Source organism: Lepisma saccharinum, chromosome 22 (genome assembly GCF_977018435.1).
Source record: "Lepisma saccharinum chromosome 22, izLepSacc3.1, whole genome shotgun sequence".
Lineage (NCBI taxonomy): Eukaryota > Metazoa > Arthropoda > Insecta > Zygentoma > Lepismatidae > Lepisma > Lepisma saccharinum.
The window spans coordinates 3102010-3121149 of NC_139250.1; the positions used below are offsets into that span (position 1 = coordinate 3102010).

General features: G+C 40.3%; 1 protein-coding gene across 6 annotated transcripts in view; it reads right to left on the bottom strand.

Moving 5' to 3' along the window:
• Positions 1 to 19140, bottom strand: part of LOC146004935 (uncharacterized) — a 470180-nt gene that overhangs the window by 142046 nt on the left and 308994 nt on the right. For all 6 annotated transcript variants that reach the window (XM_083143992.1, XM_083143989.1, XM_083143988.1 and 3 more), the window contains exons 5-7: positions 18080 to 18180; positions 12191 to 12391; positions 9874 to 10069 (exon numbers count right to left, since the gene is read on the bottom strand). In XM_083143992.1, coding sequence (XP_083000118.1) covers positions 9874 to 10069; positions 12191 to 12391; positions 18080 to 18180 — 498 coding nt within the window. The remainder of the gene's footprint in view (positions 1 to 9873; positions 10070 to 12190; positions 12392 to 18079; positions 18181 to 19140) is intronic.

Genomic DNA, 19140 nt, shown 5'->3' on the forward strand with positions numbered 1-19140 from the left:
ACTATATTGGTTTCTAACGAAATAAAAATAATCCTATTCACAACAAAATTTCTCTTCTCTTCTATTATCAACTATGGAAGAAGATAAATAGTATGCAAGAAACAACAACAGATGGCAGTCGTGAGGCAAGAGTGTTCTTCTTCCCATAAAACACTAGAATATTTCCTATATTAGGTTTCTTCCTAGGTGAGAAATTATTCGAATTTGGAAGAAAGAGTATGGAAAGTTCTGTTCACACATTACCAACTGATACGCTGCATAATTTTGTTTTATTTCCACAGCGCCCTTTGTTAAGTTATCACCTTTCGCCATGTTGTTTACATAGATTACATAAAATACGTGTATAAAATAGTCTACGTGTAGAATGTAGACTATCGTTGTTTACGCGTAGACGCACATCACTGGCGCGAAGTGGAATCGAGTTGTAGAACCACAGACATATACTGCCAGAGCGGAAAAGAGTATACTTTGAAAAATCTGAAACTAAACGAGAAATCTGAGCTTGAAAATATAAATATTGTTGCCGATCGCACAATTAGGATAAAATTTCAATGAAGTAGAATGTGTATTTCAGTGATTTCGATTCCAGGGGTTAACTGAAACTAATTCAGGCGCAAGCCCCTTTCTCACGAGCCAGTTTGTTTTGTTGTTTGTTGTAAGATTGATTGATTTGCCTTATTTTACTTCGCTTCTTGTGCCACTTTTGGCTAATTTGCGAAGATGGGGATGAGTGGTGATATGATGAAAATGATGAATGGACATTCACAAACATCCATGCCCGGGCCAGGATTCTAACCCTGGACCCCTGGCGTCGTGCCGCGATGTGCTAACCACTTCGCCACAGGGGGCGGCAAATATGGTCTAAGAAATGCATGATTCGAACTAAGATAAAGCTACACATTTTGAAACTTAATATTAAAACATTTAATTTGTGAATTAATACAAGATCGGATTAATAGCAATTAATTCTTGCGCTGGAGTGACCTTTTAGAGAAGGCTATGAATCTTATGCAATACATTCTGATATACGACTGACTCTACCATATATCCGCATATTTGAAAATTCGGCTAGCAACAGTGAAAATACTTATAAGGGAATGTTTTTCACTCTGATACAGAAAACACACTAACACTAAAAAAAATACATAGTACAGTACTCGGTATTTTTTAAAAAAAGACCTGCTGCTGCTCTGGAAAATATATAATGGAAAACTTCGCTCTCCTCTTTGAATCTCACAATTTAAATTACGCGTTCCTAACAATAAGACGCGACCCAATCGTCAAACTTTTTTTGTGAATAGAGCGCGAACAAACATTGTCAAGAAATCCCCTATCTGGAGAATGAGTGTTCTCTACAATGCCTTAGAAAAGCGTAACAAAAATATTGATTTGTTCTCTATGCCATATATACAATTTAAAAACTGTGTAATGAAAACAATATCAAATAACAGTCACTGAAGCATGTATGGAAACCTGTATCTCTGAACTCTCTAATTGGCCGCCAGCCTGTTGAGTTCATTTATGTAAATAAATAAATAAATAAATAAATTACGTAGAGTTTCACTGCGTTGAATACATCCAGCTGATGTCGAAGTATTCCAGGAGTTCTTCAATGTTAAGCGGCTAAGAAACTTCGAGAAAAGAATCCCATCACTGCACATGCGCAGAGCGAAGAACCACGTGACTTCCTCCTCATTTCCCATCCGAAGTTAGCACAAGAAGCCTGGTAGCGACATCTTGTTCCGCAACTTTTTCCCCCCAGCTTCTCTTCTGTTTTTTTTTGCTTTCTTTCATCGCCCTCCGAGGAACAACCATTAAAGGAGCTCATTGATTTTCCTCGAATCAATATTCCATCTTTCTCACGCCGTCGTCTCCTCCTGTTCCCGCTGAAAATTTGTGTTTACTCTCCCCCTCCACACCCCCTAGTGTGACAAACCGTGATTGGTGGAAACCTAAGTGCTATTGTTACACCTGCTTCTTCCTGGCTCTCGGCAAACTTCGATCTCAACGGATACTTACGAAATTACACTCTATCGTCAACGAATGCTAAGGTACGGACGAAGGATATTTTGGAACTGCTGCAACGAACTATGACCTTGACTGGAGTTACGTTTAAACTCAGGTTTATGCTAACTGGGACTGATCCTACAGTTTAAAGTGCGATACGAACCGCTATGTAATTTGACTTGACCGGGATTCGAACCCGGAAGTCTTTGATTACAATGAAATAAAATATTTGTCGGCAACATGTCATTTTGCATCCTTCAAAGTACACTAAGAAAAATCTTCTTCTCTAGAACCCTTACCATGAAGTTAAAAAAGCCGTTTAAATAGTTTGAAACAAGAGGATATTTCCTCGTGTAATGAAGCGATGATTCGGATTGGTTTTGGTTCACGAGTGGATGTACCAGGGTGCTACGACGCCAGGGTTCCCGGGTTCGAATCCTTCTATCAATTTCATCATATCATCACTCATCCTCAATTTACTCATGGCATCAATTTACTTAAAAGTGGCAGAAAAGCGACTCTAAATAACAAAAAAATCATACCAATTGAAACGAGTAGATGCACAAAACAATACATCTCAATGATTGAAGCAATGGACGACGCGGAATACAATGTACAGTCAACGGCAAAGATAATGGTAAGCAAATTGTCCACAGCTATTTTAATTACTTTTTATTCGAAATCCTGTGCTGTGTAAAGGAATGAAACAATGTTGGTTCGAAGCAGGCATTGTTCTTTGCTAATTGACGTCATTATTTCCAGTCATTGTCATCACATTGTGTAATACAGACCGAATGAAAATGGTAATGCACAATTCGCCTACTGTTTCTTTCGCTGTTGGGTGTAGAATGGTATGCACAGAATAATCATGTTGATTCACTTTGTTCAAGCAAGAATTCAAGAAATGTCGAAGAAGCAGATAGTAATCGGTGTCAGTACACTTGCATCCCTTAAATGGATAATTTGTCTAGTATTATTTATGCAAAAGCACACGTTTGAATGGCTACAGTAAACTGGAACTCAAAAACAGAACTTACAAATTAAAATGTTCGTGTTTTAGTTTCAGAACGAGATAAAATATAGGAACATTACAGCAACCTCCCCCCAACTCATACACACAAACTTACGTGAGTGAAATGTTCATGTCTCTCAACAATATACGGTCACAGCAAGTTCTCTAACAGCTCAGACACAATTACAAGCCAACCTAACCTCATTCAATTTGGCAATGGTTTGGAAACTTCAAGCGAGACTTTCCGAAACCCTTAACGTTCCCCCACCACGACACGCCACTGGCGTTGGGAGGTCATTTCAGTCGGCAAACATCAGCGCCAGAACATCCGGGGGCGGGAATTCGACTCAGAAAACACTTACAGAGAGAAACAAACACAGTTTGCAAACCTTCCTCCCCGAGCGCCATCTTCCGGCACTGGGTATTAACTTTCATGAAGCTGCCTCGATTTGACTTCATTACTTCACCTGTGACGTCACCGGCGCAGCCACCAGAGGGCGGGGTGTGCCTCAGGACAATAACTTCAAAGGACGACCGACATATTTCATGCAGAGTAATTCAGTGTTGCAAGTTTTCACTTAGTAAATGTCGTGCATATGCTTGTTTCTTTAGTGATGACGTCAAAGGAAGGATCGACCAGTCTCCTAGCGTTTTACAACTAACAACAACAACAGAAAAAGGTGCAATTAAATGCTCTGTTAGCCCAAATATACATTATCGTATGGTACATAGGTGCCTATTAAATGTGATAACATTTATGGATAATCCTGGTTTCCTACACACTCTTGTGAATAACATTTTCATGATTTCGTTTGTGAGATTTTGGTAGTTCATTTGCCAAAGGAAAGATGGCGCTTTCTAATTATATTTTATAACGGTGTAAAAGTGATATAAAATCTAACCTTGAAGACTATACTTTCTCCTACTATAAACTTCAAAATAATATATTTCTTTAAAAAAGGAGAAGAAGATCCCAATTAACTCTTAAGTACATACATGCAGATTTCATGTACCTGAAGGTAACTACTATATTTCAAACATTCCTCAATACAATATCCCTGTTGTCAACAAAGGTTTATAGTATCCAAATCAATGCTGATAGGTACATTTCAAAGGTCTACTACCACTCACTCGTCTACAGAATAATGGATACTGGGTCCAGTGATGTGCCGTAGACTATAAGTTTACGTCTACATGCGTTGTCTACACGTAATATACGCGTAGATTACATTGGGTTGTAGTTTACATAGGCTACGTAGACAAACTAAAGTGCATTAATATTAATTTTCAAGGGTTTCAAGAAGGGAAAGTGACATTTTCAACTATATTGGTTCCTAACGAAATGAAAAGAATCCTATTTACAACAAAATTTATCTTCTGTTCTATCATCAACTATGGAAGAAGATAAATAGTATGCAAAAAACAACAACAGATGGCAGTCGTGAGGCAAAAGTGGTCTTTTCCCAATAAAACACTAGAATATTTCCTATATTAGGTTTCTTCCTAGGTGAGAAATTGTTCGAATTTGGAAGAAAGAGTATGAAAAGTTCTCTTCACACATCAGCAACTGATACGCAATATAATTTTATTTTACTTCCACGGCGCCCTTTGTTAAGTTATCACCTTTCACCATGTTGTTTACATAGATTACCTAATCTACGTGTATAAAATAGTCTACGTGTAGAATGTAGACTATCGTTGTTTACGCGTAGACGCACATCACTGACTGGGTCTCACTGCAGAACATGGGCTGCTTTTTTCCTCTGAATAGACGAACAAAATTTATATCCCCTGAAAGGACGTACCTTCTACTTCCATTTTTCGGTGTTTCTTTTACGATTACTATTATATTATTGCGCGTAAAAATGTTTTTCCTGCTACTAAAAGCAATGCATTTCTCCATTTGTTCGCGTCCATATTGTTTACGCATTCAAGTGTTGTGCGATAAGTGAGATCCTTCGTTTCGCGGCATTCGAGTTGATTTGTAGCTCCGGATTCCACCCACAGACGCACAGTTTCTTTCATTATTTCAGACGAGGAATGCTTACAAGGTTCGGTTAGGCCTGTTAGGTTGGGTTCCAATAGCATAAATACAATGAAAAATGTTTTTCCTGCTACTAAAAGCAATGCATTTCTCCATTTGTTCGCGTCCATATTGTTTACGCGTTCAAGTGTTGTGCAATAAGTGAGACCCTTCGTTTCGCGGCATTCGAGTTGATTTGTAGCTCCGGATTCCACCCACAGACGCACAGTTTCTTTCATTATTTCAGACGAGGAATGCTTACAAGGTTCGGTTAGGCCTGTTAGGTTGGGTTCCAATAGCATAAATACAATGAAAAATGTTTTTCCTGCTACTAAAAGCAATGCATTTCTCCATTCGTTCGTGTCCATATTGTTTACGCACAGTTCCTTTCATTATTTCTTCGAGGAATGCCTAGAAGGTTAGGTTAGGCCTGTTAGGTTAGGTTTAATTAGCATAAATACAATGACTAATTATTATTTAGGCTAAGTGACCTAAACCTAGCTACCTAACAACATAGGCATTTTTGCTTTCACTACATTTGTGCAGGAATATGCCTTTTCCTTCGTTGTTACGATTTCAATACCGCCCAACCTGGACACGTTTTTCTGTTTTTTTTTAAGGAAAAAAAAATTCCGCACCTTAAAACTTACTTTTCCCGATTACTAACTACAAAACGTTACCAAAAAATTATAAACCACGTTCCTCCTAAGCAGCCCATATTCTGCAGTCTTACCGGAAACTGAACTGCAGACAAAAACACAACCACGATCCACCTCTTCCCGTGATTCGAACCGAAGACCCCCCACTTCCATAACTCAACTGCTCGCATTCCTCCAAGACTTCTCCACGTACAGAATAACAGGTGGTACACCACGGTACCCTCCCTCACCTCTCCACGTGTCTGACCGTTGAATAACTTACGCAATGGAACGCGACACGTGTAGGGCACGTCGCTTAACCACCCGATGACGTCACCGTTGCCTTGCAACTTTCATAACGCGATTTGGGAACCCGTGCTGGGGTTTCGCGCTCGAGGCGTTTCTCTTTCCTGCCACCAGAGGAAATTTGGCGCTGAGTGCAGCCTCTTCTCCTGTGTACTCTAGAAGGGTTTGACACGATATTTCATAAAGATATTTAAGGCAAGAACCTATTCTATGGCTGCAACTCCCTAATATGTTCATAAATTATATACAGGGCGTTGCCGTACAAACTTTCATAGTATGTAGAGGACATCGAGGAGAACAACTTTTCTTAGTAGAGTTTTGCGGACATTCGAAAAGGATATCCTTCATGTATGCAGCCACGCAGCACAGATTTAATTTTCTTGTCAGAAAACATTGTTGATTGGTTAATTAATTTCACTTCGCTTTTCTTCCAGCCACTTCTCGCTAATCGTGAAGATGATGATGGATGAAGATGCACATTTTAAACAAACCAGTTGGTCATGTTCGGAGAATAACCAGTTTTATTTAAAAAAAATCCAGTTATCAAACAAGTAAGTCATTCGTAATATCATCCACTGTTATCACTTCCACATCATCCTCCATACTTGCCTGATTTTTCCTCCTTTCTTCCTTCTTCTGTTTGCTGCTGGCTCCCTCTTTTCCTTTTGATGTTTCTTAAAACTTTCCCATACTTCCTGTAATGGCTCCACACATTTTTCAAATTCTATATCTTGCATTGCCTGTATAACATATTGCCCATTAATGGTTTTTCTATTGTTCTTTATGATGATGATGATGATGATGATAAGATGAAATGGATGAAAGAACAATACCAAAGGCATATAGACACATATAGACAGATTCTACTAGCCGTGATCCCAGACGCCAGAGCCTCGCTAGTCTGCAAACTGCAATCCAAGCTGTATTAGGTGGAGAGGTTGTTGACATTTGGGTGAATGAGATGAAAACAGTATCATTCCAACAGACATACCATCAGGGTTAAGTCACAGGGCTTAAATGTTCCAAACAGATATTGAAGAACATAATTTATACACAGTACCTTCATTTGATTATTGTGCCACTAGAACGTGTGTCTGTGAAGCGACTGGAAGCACGCCGCTTGCCAGCAAAATCGGATGTGCATAACCCTTCAACTCGAGCGCATAGATTTTCTTTTTAATTGCTTCAATTCAAATATTTCACAGTTAGAATTAATCACGTAACTTTTGTCACAGCATCCTTACACTTTTGCAGGCTGGTAACCACTGAAATCGAGACCTCAATTCAACTCTGAAGCTTCTGCAACTTAGTTACTCACTACCCCTCACCTCTTCCCCTAGCTATATCTCAGTACTTAATAAATAACATAAAAAATCGTGATTGTGATTGGTTGCAGGAAATACGAAATGAAAAGTGGTGCATTACTTGCGAAGGGATAGGGGAGTCCGTTTTATCAAATTTCACATGGACGCAGTTTAAAATGCAAAGACGACTTACTATATTTCAAACTCTTTGATACCCTAATCACAACGAACAAATAACTACCAATTGTGAAAGTATTCTTTCGCGAAGGAAAATAGTCCGATAGATGTCGCTGCTCTTCAAATCCAATTCAGATTCAAAATAATCAATCACTCATAACATTGTAAAAATTAAACAATACAGAGCATCAAATTACAAAGACATCAAACAAACTTCATATAACAACCCGCTCATAATGTTAACAGCAGCAGCAGCACCCTCTATCGAATTCAGACGCAACCAAATAGGCATCAATTGCGCATGCGTGACAACGGAACGTGTGCATTCAATTTCCGTTTAGCATAACTTGGGCTGCGATGTGTTTACCCTTTTAATGATTACAGTCATATGCGGTTGGCAAGCTTCATAAAACATGTTAGGAATTAGTGAATAATTTGTGCCAATTTCCGCACGCAATCCCGGAATTTGTCCACAAGCATTTACATTTGTAATTCAAAATGGCGCTGCCAGCTTCAGAGCTAACGGGCCAAAATCAAAGTGAACAGATTAGGGAGTTCTTTGTGCGAGTTTGAGATAATAGTCATAGTATTTTGATTTAATTTGATTTGGTTTATTTTACTTCGCTTTTGTGCAACTTTTGGTTAATTTGCGAAGATGGGGATGAGTGATGATATGATGAAATTGATGAATAGACACTCACAAACATCCATGCCCAGGCCAGGATTCGAACCCGGGACCCCTGGCGTTGTAGCGCGATGTGCTAACCACTCCGCCACGGAGCCAGCAATAATCTTACAAGGGAGGTTATCTAAGTGTCCCCCTCCGATTTCCATGAAACTTGGCTGGTGTATAAAGGGGCCCAAAGGAAGAAATACGTGTTTTGTTTTTGTTTCTGCTAAATAAAGGTTTTAGGGGGCAAAACCCCCCTCAAATGTTAAGATGAGGACAAATTGAAGTGGGGATCTGACCCCTGTGTCCCTCTCCGATTTCCATGAAACTTGGCAGGTATATTGAGGGGCCCAAAGGAAGAAATGCGTGTTTTTTTGTTTCAGGAAAAAATGGTTTTAGGGGGCAAAACCACCCTCAAATATCAAGATGAGGACAAATTGAAGTGGGGATCTGACCCCGAAACCACGTAAATATGGCATAGGAAGAACACGCACATATAATTGGAACACACACAGCACAGAGCTGTGTTTGCCAGTGATATGCACTTCATATCTCAAGTGTCCCACTTGTGTATCTGCCAGTACTATTAACACAGAACTTCAAAAGCTATCGTCCTTCACGATAGCACTTGCGTTTGGTACCGAGAATAGTACAGTTCTGTGCTGTGTGTGTTAAAATTATATGTGCGTGTTCTTCCTATGCCATATTTACGTGGTTTCGGGGTCGGATCCCCACTCCAATTTCCCCTCATCTTGACATTTGAGGGGGAGGGTATGCCCCCTAAAACAGTTTTTTGGCTGAAAAAATCACGCATTTCTTCCTTTGGGCCCCTCTATATACCTGCCAAGTTTCATGGAAATCGGAGGGAGACACTTAGATAACCTCCCTTGTTAGTATAAAGCTTCAGATTCATTACAGTACGGTGCACAATTTCCGTGTCGAGCCTGCATAATTATGCACTAATTCCAGGCATGGATTATTTTGCGTTTCGTAAATGCGGTCTTGTGAACTTCAAGTGATTGAAACAAAATTATGCAGTGGTACCAGTTCCTAATTTTTGAATTCTTTGGATTCTGTTAGTTTTCCCTGTACTCTCCTCGATTATTTACTACTGGTCGGGAATTTACTCTTTAAGTTACGGTTACTTCTTTCAAAAAGTAACTGAGCTACAATTATAGTTACTTATTTGAAAAAGTAACTCAGTTACTGGTACTGGGAAAGTAACTGCAAGTTACTTTCTACTATAAATTTTCTTGTAAACAAATTACACGCATTCAATGATCAATATTGGTAATAAAATAAATATGTGAAGACATATGTGTTGCTTTTTGGTACATAATACATCTTTATAGTATATTTATATAACTACAATATGTAGATCATGGAAGAAAGGAGACGGCAAGGAGTGTTGATATAATGAAATTGATGAAGGAAAACGCAAAGAGAACACCCATGGGCAAGCCGGGATTCGAACCCGGAACCCCCCGCTGTAGTATCCATTTCGCCACTGGGGTCGGCAGTGTTGCAATTACTTACTTTAAAATGTAGCTATTTACAGTTAGAATCCACCGAGAAAGGTAACCGTTACTTGCCCTACAAATACCTAGTCACTTCCAAACACTGATCTGTACACAACATTTTTGTCCAACGTGAAGTTCCACCGTAATTGAACGAACAATCTGTACAAAGAAGCTAATTGCACTTGAAGTAATATTGAGAGAGAAGAGGATACTCACTCGGCCTCCTCCTCCAGAACAAGCTCCTCGAAGTCCAGCACCACCCTGAAGCCGGGGGGAGCAATGATCTCCGTTTCGCACTCTGCGTTGTCCGGGTACTGCTCCGGGAACCCCGGACTCACCACCGTCGCTCGACTCTGCTCCCTGCTCAGCACCACGGAACGGTTGCACTCTGGCCACGAGTCGTCGATAGACTCTGCGGGAAGAAGAATACACAAGGATTTCTTTACGTTGTCATTTACAGGGAAAATAGTTAAATAACAAAGAGCCCCCAATACACAAGGATTACCCTACGCTGCCATTTACAGGGATAAGGGTTAAATAACAAAGAGCCCCCAATACACAAGGATTACCCTACGCTGCCATTTACAGGGATAAGGGTTAAATAACAAAGAGCACCCAATACACAAGGATTTCCTTACGTTGTCATTTACAGGGATAAGGGTTAAATAACAAAGAGCCCCTAATACACAAGGATTTCCTTACGTTATCATTTTCAGGGATAAGGGTTAAATAACAAAGAGCCCCTAATACATAAGGATTTCCCTACGCTGCCATTTACAGGGATAAGGGTTAAATAACAAAGAGCTCCCAATACACAAGGATTTCCTTACGTTGTCATTTACAGGGATAAGGGTTAAATAACAAAGAGTCCCTAATACACAAGGATTTCCTTACGCTGTCATTTACAGGGATAAGGGTTAAATACCAAAGAGCCCCCAATACACAAGAATTTCCTTACGCTGTCATTTACAGGGATAAGGGTTAAATACCAAAGAGCCCTAAATACACAAGGATTTCCTTACGCTGTCATTTACATGGATAAGGGTTAAATAACAAAGAGCCCCTAATACACAAGGATTTCCTTACGTTATCATTTTCAGGGATAAGGGTTAAATATCAAAGAGCCCTTAGTACACAAGAATTTCCTTACGTTATCATTTTCAGGGATAAGGGTTAAATAAAAAAGAGCCCCTAATACACAAGGATTTCCCTACGCTGCCATTTACAGGGATCAGGGTTAAATAACAAAGAGCTCCCAATACACAAGGATTTCCTTACGTTGTCATTTACAGGGATAAGGGTTAAATAACAAAGAGCCCCTAATACACAAGGATTTCCTTACGTTATCATTTTCAGGGATAAGGGTTAAATAACAAAGAGCCCCTAATACACAAGGATTTCCCTACGCTGTCATTTACATGGATAAGGGTTAAATAACAAAGAGCCCCTAATACACAAGGATTTCCTTACGTTATCATTTTCAGGGATAAGGGTTAAATAACAAAGAGCTCCCAATACACAAGGATTTCCTTACGCTGTCACTTAAATGGATAAGGGTTAAATAACAAAGAGCCCCCAATACACAAGGATTTCCTTACGTTATCATTTCCAGGGATAAGAGTTAAATAACAAAGAGCCCCTAATACACAAGGATGTCCCTACGCTGCCATTTACAGGGATAAGGGTTAAATAACAAAGAGCTTCCAAGACTCAAGGATTTCCTTACGTTGTCATTTACAGGGATAAGGGTTAAATAACAAAGAGCCCCGAATACACAAGGATTTCCTTACGCTGTCATTTACAGGGATAAGGGTTAAATACCAAAGAGTCCCTAATACACAAGGATTTCCTTACGCTGTCATAACAGGGAAAAGAGTTAAATAACAAAGAGCCCCCAATACACAAAAAATTCTTGACGCTGTCATTTACATGGATAAGGGTTAAATACCAAAGAGCCCCTAATACACAAGGATTTCCTTACGCTGTCATTTACAGGGAAAAGAGTTAAATAACAAAGAGCCCCCAATACACAAGGATTTCCCTACGCTGCCATTTACAGGGATAAGGGTTAAATAACAAAGAGCCCCTAATACACAAGGATTTCCTTACGCTGTCATTTACAGGGAAAAGAGTTAAATAACAAAGAGCCCCCAATACACAAGGATTTCCTTACGCTTTTATTTACAGGGATATAAAGACCAAATAGTCCAATACACAAGGATTTCTTAACATTATAATTTCATGGATCAGGGTTAAAGATCAAATAGCTCTCAATACACAAGGATTTCTTATGTTATTATATACAGGGATTAAAGATAAAATAACTCTCAATACAGAAGGATCGGGGATCAGGGTGAAAGATCAAATAACACTCTGTACACAAGGATTTCCTTATGATATCATTTACATGGAATAGGGTTAAAGATCAAATAAGACAAATTGGACAAAAACTCTTTAAAAATAAGCGAATTGTGGCCGTACTGATGGTACGTAACATGCAAAATAATCAGCGCCGAACAGAACGAGTACTTACCTCCAGTGCGTAGCTTCTCGCAGAGATAGAAGTTGGAAACGGAACAGTCCCTGTCGTTCCACGTGAAGGAGTCCGTGAAGCCCACCTCCGACCCCGTCAGGCGGTAGGAGCGCCGTAGCTCCACGCAGTCCTGGTCGCTGAACCCGTCGTCGTTGGGCTGCGCGTTCTCCATGCTCCTCTGTGGCCACCCGGAGAACCAGTCTGCAATCCACAGGCAATGCGGTTAAGGAAAGAACATTCCTGCATGTTAAAGCTAAAGCTAGAGGGCAGTTAATGGAGATCCTAGCTCTACAGGGTGAGTCAAAAGTCAGGTAACACGCACACACAAACATAGACATTATTGATATATAATAGTTGCAATTACAGTACATGTTCAATATGCTCCCAGTTGCGCAAAACGTCTGCTTGTGTGCGAAGATGACGCATATGATCCTTTCTTTCTTTGAGGTGGTCCAGGCTCTTATACTTGTCCCCACAAGTAAAATAGAGGAGTGTTAGGTCTGGCGACTGTGGTGGCCATTCACCCATGTAACCTGACTTTTGCCTCACCCTGTATTTTGGTCCAATTTTACTAAACAACAACTTTGATGCAAAAGAATGGTAAAATATATCACCGACTACAATAAACATGCCAGAGACTTCTGTAATAACAGAGATTTTTTGATGTCACCATGGTAAGACTTGCTGAAAGTTAGTGCTTGTAATAGTAATATGTTTGTAAATGCTTGAAAAAAGATCTTAACTACACGAAACAGTATATATGTCCTCGCAACGAAGAAAGACCAAATCGTTAATCGCAAAGACGAGCAAATGAAACAATTTGTTGGAACTGATTTGGTCTTTCTTCGTTGCAAGGACATATATACTGGCACAGCAGTTCGTAATCCTTTACCAATCACTACATGACAACAGTCAAGGATCTACCTTTAGTAACACAACTTGCTTCGTTCTTCTCTGTCAGATATGATGAACTGGCTCTAAGCCTTTCCTTCTCAGAGTGAAGCCGATATCCTGACGTAATTTCTTCTTCCAGACCTTGCCTCTGTTTTCCCCTCCTTACCCCAATATTATTCCCAATTACTTTTAGAGATAAGCTCAGAAAATATCGCATCTTTTTTGAACGAAATCAAGACATATACTTCGATAAGCAAAAGTGACGAATTGCCTCCCTTGAGATGAGGCGCTTCTTCAATTTTCATTTATCCTACCAGAACGAACGACAAAGCTTCTTCGCTGTTCCAATGGGAAATGTGATTGAGTTCCAATACGCCAGAGATTCCGACCAACATCTCGCTTTAAGTTGTTTTTTTCTAATCTGTGTCTCTTGCAATCATGAAAGTATTCCTTGCACGGTTCACAGGATAAGTGTGTAAGAGGTTAATATTTTATGAGGCACAGAAATGTGCAACCTTACTACGTACAATATGAATCAAAATATGTGAGTCTCCAATTTCGATGTGTTCCATTGGCGGTGAAGCAGGAAAGATCGACTAACATCTCGTTCGATATTTCACTTAATTTCAGACAAATTTTGTCTGAGGCATTTTTCTCAGCTAGGCAACAATTTTCGAATTCTTACGAATGATTTGATTTGGTTTATTTTAATTCGCATTTCTGCCACTTTTGGCTAATCGCAAAGATAAGTGATGATGTGATGACACTGATGAAGAACCCCAATGTTCAGGCCGGGATTCAAACCCGGGATCCCTGGCGTCGTAGCGCGCTGTGCTAACCACTCCGCCACGAAGGCCGGCGAATACGTACGATTGACTCACCAGTTCCATGACAGACTAATTAAACGAAATAATGCATAATACAAGCTCGAATTCTTAAGGAAACCTACCTTACTGTCGTTCGAAGTAGTCCCCTCCTATGGCTATGCAGAGTTGATAACGGCTGTACATGTCCTGGAAACTTTTAGAAAAGTCTTCTTTCGGGATGGTGTTCAAGACCCTCGTCACGTTCCGTTGGATGCCCAGAATATCCTCACATCTCTGACCTTTCAAAGCGATTTTGAGGCGTGGGAAGAGAACGAAATCTGGAGGATTCAGATCTGGCGAGTATGGTGGATGGTCAATTTGCACCACCCCTTCTCAGCCAGAAACTGTCGGACGATAGTGGCTGTGTGAGGGCGAGCATTGTCGTGTACGAGAAACCATGAACCTTGTAGTGAGTACAGTTTCTGGCTAAGAAGGGGGTGGTGCAAATTGACCATCCACCATACTCGCCAGATCTGAATCCTCCAGATTTTATTATCTTCCCACGCCTCAAAATCGCTTTGAAAGGTCAGAGATTTGAGGATATTCTGGACATCCAACGGAACGTGACGAGGGTCTTGAACACCATCCCGAAAGAAGACTTTTCTAAAAGTTTCCAGGACATGTACAGCCGTTCTCAACAGTGAATAGCCATGGGAGGGGACTACTTCGAAGGACAGTAACGTAGATTTCATTAAGAATTTGTTTACTTTCGATATTCAGGATCATCCACCGAACTTTATTGTCAGAGCTTGTATTCCAGTGCCACTGCCTGAAAGATGCATTAAATTATTCCACTTGTTGTATTTTGAACTTTATTGTTAGCTAATATCTCATTATACAAGTTTCTTAATTGTAAACAACTTTATTCCGAGGCGCAGGTCTCCGTGGTGGCGTGCTCAGCGTAAAGAGATAGGACGTCAATGGCCTTAGGTTCGAACACTGTACTTGTCCCATCACCTGCATGATCATCGTCACGCTTAGGATAAAATGTAGAAAAGAGACGCAAAATCATCGATATAAGAAGAACAACAAAATTTATTCCAAAATATATTTTCACACATGCCACCGTTTTCCAAAAGCAAGTTAAAACTGCTTCTTCGGATCAAGAAAGTGTGGGGCGTTACCCCCCCACCCCCTATACACCTTCATGGCGTGGTGCTAAGCACAGGGGAACACTTTACCTTTTACCTTTAAGTTCCACTCTGGTTCTAGATACCTGTGTTCTTTATGATGACACTACCTGCATATATCAACCTTGTAGAACATCGATATAATGAAATCCACTTCTCCAGTCCTTGAAAAACACGGGGATCTACAACGACCGCAGCGCCACGCTCCGCGGGCGGACGGTTCGACACCAACCCCATTATAATTAATCCGATTATTTAGTAACGTTTCGGGCCAACTCGAGCTAATAAGTACGTGCGACCATAAGAACGAACCACAGAATGGGCACATGGAAAGCTGGTTCAGTGCTTTGGGGGATAAGAAGAGTGCAAGCATATTATGAAACGCCTGATTCCACTTTAAGCCTGATTTATAGGAGGGTTCAATAAGGGCTCGTGCAGTAAGGCGAGCCCTGTAATATATGGCTGGCGTGTAATCCCTGTAGCGGACGAAGAAAAATGGCGCTTTGCGTAGTAAACATTCCTCAGTTGACCGTTAGATGTCTCTAGTTCTCCAGCACTTAGCTACGTTGCATTATCTTCGTGGACGAGTATTTATTTAAAATTTGAGGAACGCATAATTTATACTATATATTTTTATTTTGCGAACCTATGCGATTAGGAATGTTTCTTGTTTTGTTTTGTCTTTTGGTAAACATAGAGGTCGCTCTTGCAAATATTTTGTTTCACCCATCCTTCTAATTGCGTTGATGTAGAAGCAGCATGTAAGCTTCTTTCCGATCTGTGTAACTTCTTCCTTCACTGTTTCTAGCTATATTCTCTTTCTTATACTGCAGGAGTCCTTAGAAAGAGCGCTTCGCGGGCTAACAGCAGACATCGCTCGCACACTGTTGCCGATACTCTCGTGTCGTCTGCTCCTCAGCCGAACAAACAGGCCGAGGTAGCAAGAGGCAGAGGTCACTCACCCTATCAGAAGGGAACAGCGGGCTAGCTGTGGCAACCGGACTCGCTCATTCGCGGACCTGAATGGTTCTCGCAGACGCACCCCAATATTGTCGTCTGCTGCAAGCCCGCGAAGCGATCTTTCTAAGGCCTCATGGAGTATAGCACTGTAACAAGATCAAAATACATTTGTTCCAGTTAGTTATTTTTCGAGGTTTAAAAATTGGCGACCAAGGAAGTGGGGAGAGCGTTTTAAGAGCAATCCTAGGCCCTGTATGCTCCATGGAGTATGCCCTGCTATTTCTTCCACAACATTTTGGCATTGTTGATGGTACAAATGCCGATAAAGCTACTTATTCAAATTCTCTCACGTAAGTAGTCTTCTTGTGAAAGAAGCTATTGTAGATTAATATAATATAATACAATAAGCTGTAACTTCTTCAGTGGCAGCTGATTAATATTGAATTGTTTGGACTTTTAACCACTCTACTTGATTTGTTACACACACACATCAACGTTTCAGAGACTGGTTCTGTCTCCGTAGAAACAAATACACCACTCTTAAGGCAGAGACAGAACCAGTATCTGAAACGTTGGTGTATGTGTAACAAATCAAGTACAGTGGTTATACCGGGTGTTCCGTTCCAATCTCTCTAATTTCAATTAATTACTGTGAACGAAGTACGATGAATTGTGAAATAACTATAACACCAAAGGAAAGGCCAGATCTTCAAGTTTTGTATTCATGACTTGAAGTTGTCAGTTTGCTCACTACGCAGCGCCACGGTCGCATAATGGCGAATGTTCAACAACGCGCGCAGGCAGTATTGTGGTATGCTGAGACAAAATCTGTGATTGCAACGCAACGAAATTTCAGACGAGTGTACGGAGGAGTTGCACCTGATACTAAATCAATTAGGCTGTGGTTTAGTAAGTTTCTAACAACCGGGAGTGTCCTAAAACAATCTGGTGGAGCTCGCCGTCGTGTGTCGGAGGAAAAGGTGTAAGACATTTGAGCGGGGTTTCAGAGAAGCCCGAGTAAATGCATCCGCCAGGCATCTAGGCAATTCAATGTGCCTCCAACAACAATGCATCGAGTTCTGCACAAGCGGCTACGGTTGTATCCGTATGAAGTGCAGATTGTGCAACAATTGAAGTCAGATGATAAGCCGCAAAGAATTTGGTATGGAAATCCCGCTCGAATTTCTTCCACCTTTTCCTCTGACACACGACGGCGAGCTCCACCAGATTGTTTTAGGACACTGCCGGTTGTTAGAAACTTACTAAACCACAGCCTAATTGATTTAGCATCAGGTGCAACTCCTCCGTACACTCGTCTGAAGTCTCGTTACGTTGCAATCACAGATTTTGTCTCAGCATACCACACCACTGCCTGCGCGCGTTGTTCAACAGTCGCCATTTCTATTTATGCGACCGTGGCGCTGCGTAGTGAGCAAACGGAAAACTTCAAGTCATGAAAACAAAACTTGAAGATCTGGCCTTTCATTTGGTGTTACAGTTATTTCACAATTCATAGTACTTCGTTCACAGTAATTAATTGAAATTAGGGAGATTTGAACGGAACACTCTGTACATGAAGCTGCATCTTATATTTTCAAAACAGATTCGGAAAATTACATAACGAATATTAATAATTTAAAGTATGTATGTAATCTACCAGATTAGAAATTCACATTTTCTTCTGTTAAATAATAGATCTGTGGATGTTCTCTTCAAATGTATAAACTATGAACCTGTATTTCTACTATGTACCTGTGTATGTGAGTAAGGCTATTATAAGTAGAAGAACTGAGTGTTCTGCCTAAAATATACCGTCAACTACTCGTTAATAAATCAATATCGATGGTATACTTTTATACTGATCACCCTATACATGGACTATTCTTTCGTAAAGTTCCTAATTTAATACTGGTTGACATATTTATAATTTAAATCATAATGAAAAAAGCAGATGAGAGAGACTTCAAGCTGCAAACAGTTATCGTCCACCAATTCACCACTTCGAAAAACAAAATATGTGACGAAATAATGTAACTCACTTGTATACGTGAATGGCAGTCCGTCCGTCCACCGGAAGTCCCCTTCATACTCCTTGTCCGTTGCTCCGATCCAATAGGAATTGTGGTCTCGGTATCCAGGGCTGAAATTAAACAAGACAAGATCAGCAATATCTTTTTGTGATCTTTCCTTTAATTTGAATATAAGAACATGAAAGTACATTAATCAAATGTAAAAAGTAGTCAATAGCATTCAAGGCTAAGATGACATGATAAATTATCCGAGAGATGTCACTGCTGGGAACACTTCGTTCTTCTGTGTTGTTCATGAGACTTAGAAGGAATGCATTTTCATTTTTGTTCCCTTTTCTTCTACTATTTTTCATATTTATAGTAACATTTTCACTTATGGATTTTTACTAAAGTGACTAAATTTATCTTTTGAACAGTTAATTTATACTTTGCTATACTCTGCTTATTTTAGGATATAGTATTACTGTACTATTAGATGGGAACGTATCGAGGCATAGACGTCCGCAGGATTTTTCCAGGGAGGGGCAAGAAAGGTATTTTTTTCCAGGGGGCAGAAGGGCACATATTTTCCTCCAAAATAGTGATGCCCTCTCAAAAACACTATTTCAGTCTGAAATTATCATGTTTCTTCAACGAATTTATAATAATTAACATAAATTATTGTGATTGAAATGAAACTATGTGTGAAATATATAATTTTTAGGTACACATTAATTTTCCAGGGGGTGGGGGGCGTGGCCTCCCCTTGCCCCCCTTCCGAACGTCCACGGAGGTCAGATGTTCAGTCTTTTAGAAAGATTGTCTAATAGTACTTGGCGTTAGAAACTGCGCATAAAAAGATACAAATGGGGTAGAACAACAGGGTGGCTCAATAAGTCACTTAACACCCCCAGTACGAGGCCACTGCGGCATGGAATTTGAAATTGGCGATGACCAATCGTTATCTGGCCAAGGGGGAACCACATTGACGCCACCCACACGATCGGCGGCCATCTTGATGTCCGCCATCTTGAATTCAACTTCAGAATTTTAAATAGGAAGGGGGTCGTGCGACATATCAAAATGGGCTA